Source organism: Epargyreus clarus, unplaced genomic scaffold (assembly GCF_041222505.1).
Source record: "Epargyreus clarus isolate Ecla_fem2 unplaced genomic scaffold, WU_Ecla_fem_2.2 ptg000009l, whole genome shotgun sequence".
Taxonomy (NCBI): Eukaryota; Metazoa; Arthropoda; class Insecta; order Lepidoptera; family Hesperiidae; genus Epargyreus; species Epargyreus clarus.
The window spans coordinates 14,391,726-14,399,897 of record NW_027332217.1 but is presented as its reverse complement, the minus strand read 5'-3'; the positions used below and the strand labels follow the sequence as shown (position 1 = coordinate 14,399,897).

General features: G+C 37.4%; 1 protein-coding gene across 1 annotated transcript; it reads right to left on the bottom strand.

The window, feature by feature from the left end:
• Nucleotides 1-3,805: 3,805 nt before the first annotated feature.
• Nucleotides 3,806-6,392, bottom strand: LOC140744665 (uncharacterized). The gene is made up of 4 exons (XM_073076276.1): nucleotides 6,077-6,392; nucleotides 5,388-5,548; nucleotides 4,950-5,039; nucleotides 3,806-4,093 (listed from the first exon to the last, which is right to left on the bottom strand). Exons 1-4 carry the CDS (start codon nucleotides 6,225-6,227, stop codon nucleotides 4,010-4,012), a joined length of 486 nt encoding a protein of 161 aa, XP_072932377.1. The 5' UTR covers nucleotides 6,228-6,392; the 3' UTR covers nucleotides 3,806-4,009.
• Nucleotides 6,393-8,172: the final 1,780 nt, after the last annotated feature.

Here is an 8,172-nt window from a genome sequence, read left to right as displayed (position 1 = left end):
CACTTACCTTTAAGAACATTTTTGTTAACGAATTGACAGACGCGTCTAATAAGGACATTTTTTTCGAGAAATCAGGCGTGCGTGCCTGGGCTGTGAACATCGGAACCCAGGCTGGGAGGGTAAGTTCTAACCACTAGGCTATCTATTTCGAGATATCTTTATACAATTGGAATTTTTACAAGTTAAGTTTAAATTTTTCTACAATTTTGCTTTTTTACGGACACATATATTAGATTAAGGATTAAGGTACACAGATACTTACGTCCCCTCATGTTAAGTTGCTACCCCGTGTTGTATATTGTGTTTCATCTTTTATGACTCCATATTTATGAAATACTTAGCCATTAAATGTGTCCCAAACGTATACATCTCATCGCATATTAGTATCATCTGTGCCTACACTAATCAAAACTACACAGCACTATAAGGTTAGTCAGAAAAACTGGTCGAGATTCCGAGTCAAATTCGTTGAAGTTCTCAAAGTTCTGCCATATTTAATTTCCATATCTATAAAATAAACTTATCCAGTTACAAAATCATATAATCTTAACGATTTGAAACAAACTTCGTACCCTTCATACAAGGGAGTTACGCACCAGCTGCTCGCGACGTCACGAACTTATCAAATATTTCGTTTTAATCTTTGATAAGTAAAATAGAAAGATACTTCATCATCATCATAATCAACCCATTATTGTTCCGCTGCTGGGCACGTGTCTCCTCTCTGAATGAGAAAGATTAGACCATAGTAAGATAGTGAGATTTGAGATTTTTTTTATATAAATTTTGACAGATATGTAGGTTTCCTCACGATGTTTTCCTTCACCGCTTTTAAGCAAGTGATAATTAATTTCTAATACGCAAATAATTTTTGAAAAATCGGAGGTGAAAATTCGTGAAAAATCGTGTCTGAGATTGGAACTTCGGACCCCTCGATACTTCTCCGTCTTGAAATTGGAAGAAGCCACAAAACGCTGACTTGTCAGTTATTTTTTGAATTCTTGACAAATAATAAAATCTTAAAGAAAATATATAACTAATACCACGTAATAAAAATAGGTAAGTATTTCAAACATTTTCTGGACATTTTAGAACGGAGACATGGCCAAACTTTATTAACGCAACAATTTCAATTCTCAAAGCTGGTTACACTCTCGTGTTAGGACTGATATATCTAAATATTTTACTCATCTAAGGTTTTAATACATACGCTTGCGAAAATTGCGAACTTATTAACATACGTAAGAATTGGGTCATGAGTATAAACTTATTAAAATTTGAACATCGCAGCTGTGTTTTTGTAATTATATAAAGATCACTTAAGAATTTAGGATGGAGGATTGCTTTTAAGGGAAGGAACCCTTCGTCGTGCAACTCAGTTGTATTGGTAGACTTCACACACCCTTGAGTAAGGTATTTTAAGAACTTTCAGTTGTTCAGGGTTTTCTCACGATGTGTTCCTTTACCATTTAAGCAATTAACGTTTAATTAATTTCTACTACGCTAATATGAAAAATAAAGATGCGTGGCTAGACCGTCACACTATTTCTGCATAACAACAACATTATTCAGTGCTGCTGTATTCAGGTTTGAAGGGTGTAAGGGAGACACACTTGCCGACGTATTCTTAGTTGTAGCTTAGTCCACAGGGCAAGCGGTGCATCTGTGGCTGACCTTAGGTAGGAAACTCATCTTACCTGGGGTTGATTGCAGATGTCCATGGGACTGTATGCTCATCAGCTACTCCTATATTATAAAAAAAGTTTAATATCACTGCTGACACACACTACTAATACTCTAGTAGCTAATAGACATAGTTAATTGTCCGATCTAATTGATCTGTAATCAAGACATATACACAATCAACACGCTATGATGCATATACAATATTGTACATGATTAATTAATTGTTTTGTTTATTGAAGCAGCTAAATTATATTCCACCGGATTTATTTGCTGTTCATGTTATGTATGTTCTACGTTAATTATAAAATAAATTTTAATTATAATAATTAAAACGTCAAACTTATATTATGATTACAGATTTTTCGTGTAACATAAATCGTTATCGTCAAGTTCTTACCATCTTACTGCTGGAAACGGGTCACAAAGAGGATTAGACCATAGTCCACTGCGGTGACCAAGTGTGGATTGAAAAACTTCAAACACCTTTGACTGCTTTGAGCAGTTGAAAGTAGTGAGTAACTTTATTCTAAAATTACATAACACTAGTGATGTTAATGTCGATTGACTTACATATGAGGCAACAAACTTAGTCCTCAGAAGAGGCACCCATGATCAGCTTCAATTATAATACCTGTTCTATATAGATAGGTGGCCACTTACCACCAGGTGGGCTGCATGCTCATTTTCTACTGCCAACTTTTGACGACCCGCGTGCCGGAGCGGTTTCTATACCGGTCCCATGTATGAAGGGTTCCGTGTTCGATCCCCGGCTGTCCTAGGTCTGAGTGTTTGCATTCCTGGTAGAACTGTGTTATGGTAGAACCCTTTGTGGTTCGACTCCCGCGGCACTACCGCCGCACCTATTTCTACCTAATAACAGCAGTGTTAGCCGCTGTGTGTTCCGGTTTGAATGGTGTGGTAAGAGAGACAGACTTTTCCGAGGCGTTCCAGCTTAGTCGTCAGGGGTAGCGGCGCGTCTATGGCCGACCTCAGGTAGGAATATCTAATCCTATCTGCGGTTGATTACAGATGTCCATGGTCCGCAGTAGCCACTTACCATCAGGTGGACTGCATGCTCGTCTGCTATTCCTATATTATAAAAAAACCTCTATTTATGTCCGCGGTATCCACCATAATTTGTCAGTATAAATCATCTCTTTAATTTTATATAATTAAAAAATAAAGAGTGCTTATATTCGTCTACATATGTGTATGGTATACACCACACTTCGCTTGTACAAAATATATCTTTAAGCTTATAAAAAAAATTAAATACTTATTTGGTACACCAACAACCGAACCCATTGTAATCTTATTTCGGTGCCGTGACCACAACGCATCCAATGCAATCAACATCAATTCAATCAACCAATTATCCAATTAACTGAACCAATCGCAAACGCTTCGTTGCAATGTGATATTTGTCGAGTGACAGCCAATAACACATTAATTGAACAAACACATCTGTAACACTGTTTGTAGATTATTAATTAATGGGAATAACTGAAATAATATTAAATGAAGAGGGTAGATTATTCAGATTCAGATGGTGAATACTAACTAGTTTTGTACAATATTGTTAATACTTTTATACTGTTAAAGATTAGGGTAAATCGCTAAATTTGGTGAACGCACATCTACATTTTTAGTACTTACTGTAAAACTTTTGTTTTCTACATAATAAAAATACTAAAAACATTTCCTGTCGTGCGTTTTACACCTGCACGCGCGCACACACACACACGCCCACGAGCACGCACGCGTACACACACATACACACAGACACACGCACGCAGTCACACACATACGCACAGACACACGCACGCAGTCACACACACATACACACACACACAAACACATGAACACACTCGTTGCAGTCTCTTCGCGACCCGTGTGAGTGTGCGTATGAAACGATAGAATAGGACGAGTGTCGCGTGGGACGCGCGTGCATGTGTGACAGGAAATAGATCCGCGGGCAACAAATTTACAGCTTAAATCGGTGTCTTTTCTGTAAAGGAGTTCCAGATATTAAAACAAGGAACATTAAGAAACCATTTATAAATTGTCGAAAAAGTAGAATAAGAGAATATTGTAAATAATTATAAGAGCTTTCGTTGTAACCTTATTCTAGTAAATACGAGTTATGATTATGAATTAAATTTAAGTTACCTTTAACGAGCTTAAGGCCTATTAAGCTCCCTGAAGTAGGCATTTAAGAGTTTCCTTTATTTATTTCCCAAGAATCCCAAAATAAAAAGCAATAACATATTTATTGTAAGCTTATTCAATCGTATGAGTATTATAATATTAGGAAGAAATATCATCATATTATTTTATGTTCACATACTCCGGGCTCTGGTGGAATCGTCAATGAGTTAGTCAGATGTTTCGTAGCGTCAGCGGCATTCTGCAAAATAATAACAATACTTACTTTACAAAAACTCTTCACTGTACACCAAACTAAAAGTAAGAAATACAAAATTAAAAATAATCTTACGTAAAATGGCGGCCTGTTCACTAAAAAAAACTGCTTTTTTTAATAATATAGGAGTAGCAGACGAGCATGCAGTCTACCTGATAGTAAGTGGCTACTGCCGCCCATGGACATCTGTAATCAACCCCCGTTAGGATTAGATATTCCTACCTGAGGTCGGGCACAGATGCGCCGCTACCCCTGAGGACTAAGCTGGAACGCCTCGGAAAAGTCTGTCTTCCTTACCACACCCTTCAAACCGGAACACAGCAGCGCCTAACACTGCTGTTATTAGGTAGAAATAGGTGTGGCGGTGGTGCCGCCGGAGTCGAGCCGCAAAGGGTTTTACCACCTTCAAAACCTTTGCTTATCTTGGCTTAGCTGCGTGTCAGACAACCATTTAGCAAGAATGAAATATTAATTAAAAGAGATCATAATATGTTTAACGTTCTATATGATTTTAGACTAATTGTCACGGAATTGATGTATTTGTTTGGAATTTCTTTATGACCGATTTTTTGACTCAATTGTAGGCTTTTGCCTAAAATGCGGAAAATCTACTTTGTACTTAGTAACTTACTTTGTGCTTAGAAAATTTACTTAATCTTTAAACATACAGGTTACAGCGAAGATTTATTTTCTAGTTATAGAAAAAATACTATTAGATTCAGTCATTTACATATGTTCGATACATATTTTTCTTTTTGTTTTCTTCTAATCCCATTTTACTACGCTTTTATTATGTACCTTTTCTGTTTCTAAGAGCTATTCTGTACATAATTCAACTTACGCGTTCATTTTCAAGCCTGTCGATATCTTGGAGGTTCTTGATCATTTTCTGCGTCCTCTTCTGCGCTGAAGCCGCCCTCTGCTGTAGTATCTGAAAACCAACAAAGGTTTTTGTAAGAATTGGCTGGATCTTTGCGCTTTTAGTATCCCACTGCTGGAAAGCCTCCGCAGTAATCATGAATGTCCAGAAACGGGTCCACGCTTTCTCCAGTTGTGCTGTAGAATACTGATGACACTACTGTGCTCATATTAGTCCGGATTTACATAATTAGCTGCAACCCACTACATACATATTCTATTTCTCAACCTTTTAAAAAATTCTTAGTAAAGTTAGAGGTGAAATTTGATCGAAGGTAATTTGATGCAAGGCCACAAATTATTGGAGTTTCAAAAAGTTTGAAGGGAAGTTTAAAACTGAAATAAAAGTTAGAAGTTATACCGCCTGTCTTCTTAACTCAGCTTCGGCCAACTTCTCCTTGATGTCAGGCAAGCTGATCTCAGCGGCGGGTGGTTGGAGCAGGCGCTGGAGATGCGGCGGTGGCGTGTTCGGTGGTTTTCGCGTGCTGTCAAACTCTTCTAGTGGAATCTCGTAGGCTATAGCTGTAGAAAAACAGAACTTTATTTTTTATGGAGAAACCTATGCAATAAACCTCTGTCTACTATCTACGTACCTCCTTAAATAGAAAAAGACTGAAGAAGTGTCAACTTCTAATTTTGAGAATTATTTAGTTCACCACGCTGGCCAAATGAAAGTTGGTTAACTGGTCAATTAGTTCAAATCAATATAGGTTTTGTCACTGTGTTTTTCGTTATGTATCCTTTACTATCCCACAGCTGGGTACAAACCTCTCAGACTGGCAAGGATTTAAGGTTAGTCTACGGTGGTATTAAATTAGAAATTAATTATGACCTACGATAACATCGCAAAAAACCTACACGCCAAAATTCTACACATATGAGAAGTCTACCAATTTTCACTAGGCCACCGCGGTTGACTATGGCCTAATCCCTTAACTCTTGGAGAAGATCCGTGCTCAGTGGGACTATAATAAGTTGAAGAAGATGCTCATCAGTGGGCCAAAAATGTATAGACGATCACACCTTCTCTATTATCAGTGCTATACTCACGGGGTTTCGGCTGAGCCGGCGTGTCTGGCAGTACTACGGTGGGTAGGTCGTCGTTGTGGTGATCATGACCGTTGGTGCTCCGGCCGTTCATCTTGTGACCATTGGTGGTATCTTCGGGCGCTACCACTTGTCCAGATGATCCACACCCCATTTTATAAGAATGTTCGTTTCTTTTTATGGCGTACTGTATTTCATGGAGACTGTCACTCAACACTTAAGTTATAAATACCTGATTTTACAACTGATTTTTGGGATAGACGGCAGAATTACAGCCCTAGACTGTTACTTAGCTATTTAAAAAAAACGGCGCTTTTTGTTTTGGAGATTATGGTGCTGCATTTACAGAATTATTAAAATTTGAACATCGCAGCTGTGTTTTTGTAATTATGTACTTGTAATTATCCATTTCTAGGTAGTAATATTTACAAAAGTAACTATTACTACCTAGAAATGGATAAATATGGATTTTCAGTAGATTTGTAATCATAATTATGAACTTTCATGTTTTCCACTAAATAATAAATAATTTAACACAATTTGTTGCATGTAAAAAAACATTGTACGTTTAATACGGCGTAGTGAGCTTTTAGTATTGCAGTGAGCTTTATCGGAAAACTTACTCACAGTATGATGTCATGAATATGGAAATGTAGGCTAAACGATTTGAAATTTACTTTTATGTAGGGAAGTGCAGTTATTTTACGCTTATATTTTTTATTGACAGAGGAAATCTTCAAAAGATGGTATCGACTTAGTGTTTTGTGGAGATTTTTATCCAGTAAACTCTCCGGCGGGTACCCTCAGCGCTGCGTAAAAGATTGCGGGACTTTCAAAGGAACGCAACGGGAGTTTGTTGGCATGTTGCCCTGGTTGGGTTCTGTCCTGGTGAACATTTACTCTCACCACACTTAATTTACTGTACTTAATGTACTGGGTGTGCGATGGTAAGATTCAATTCAATTCCTAAACATAGATTATGTAAGGTGGCTAGATCTTTCATGGGTAACTGTATTCGCTACTACAATAAAATACCCGACCACATTTTGAATCTCACAGAAAAAAAGTTCAAACATGTCGTTAAACAAACGCTGTGTAAAAAAGCGTACTATAAACTAAGATTATTTGACTGACAAAACGGTGTGGTCTGAAGTAGTTCCAGCTCCACATGTACCATTACGTTAAGTTTAAGATTGTAAAAAACATTTTTTTTAAAGATGTGTGTTATGGAGTTTCTTTCGCGGCTTCTTCTCCATAACGAAACACCTTATGAAGTGATGGTAGTTTTACTGACATTCAAAAAGTGCTCTGTAAAGAACCTATTTTGAATACAAAAAAATTGATTTGATTTGATTTGAAGAGGCCACATACCGTTGTCATTCACGGAGTCGCAGGCTAGGCAGTTCGAGTTCGCCCTCTAGTACCCCACAACCCCTGAAGCCACTTTTATTCACCTCTTAAGACTGCCATGGACTGGACGAAGCTTATTGCGTTTCAGTGGAAATGTAAATGCAAGCTGTCTTACATCTGGGGTGACTGTCTTACTCCCCAGAAGAGGCTCTCTAGGTATTCTACCTATATTGAATTGGTTATAAATATCTATGGATGGCAGTGGTCACTTACCTTCTATAATTTCAATCTTGTAAAAAAATTATAAATTCCTAACCATATTCTATGTATTAAATAAGCATACTTCTGTCAATTTATCAGAATAAAACAAACTACAGTCATTATGCTATCCACTAACTCAATTATAGACTCAATAGACATTACTTTTTAGGTTTTCTTTACTATTTTAAACGAATCCAAAATTTTTGCGAACGAAATCGTTACTACATTCTAGTTCAGACTGACTGTTTCGATTTGACCTACATTCGAGGTTGAGTTTGAACCGAATAAAAATGCTTCTATCACCCTGCTCCATTGTTCGGTTTCTTTTGTTTACTTTGAACCATTTAATATCCTTTTATAGGATTGAAGTAGGAAACTAGCTTGTAGTTAAACTGATAGTAAATGGTCACTACCGTCCTTGTCCCTGTAGTTTCGGGACCAGAATAGGGCTACGGTATCCCCTGCCTGTCGTAAGAGGCGACTAAAAG

Bases quoted from the DNA above. Each gene is read 5' to 3' on its own strand.
- LOC140744665 (XM_073076276.1), bottom strand. From the start codon at position 6,227: ATGGGGTGTGGATCATCTGGACAAGTGGTAGCGCCCGAAGATACCACC. The intron at 5,549-6,076 runs GTGAGTATAGCA...GTTTTTCTACAG, and splicing joins GCCGGCTCAGCCGAAACCCC to CTATAGCCTACGAGATTCCA. The intron at 4,094-4,949 runs GTAAGTTGAATT...ATTATTTTGCAG, and splicing joins ACAGGCTTGAAAATGAACGC to AATGCCGCTGACGCTACGAA.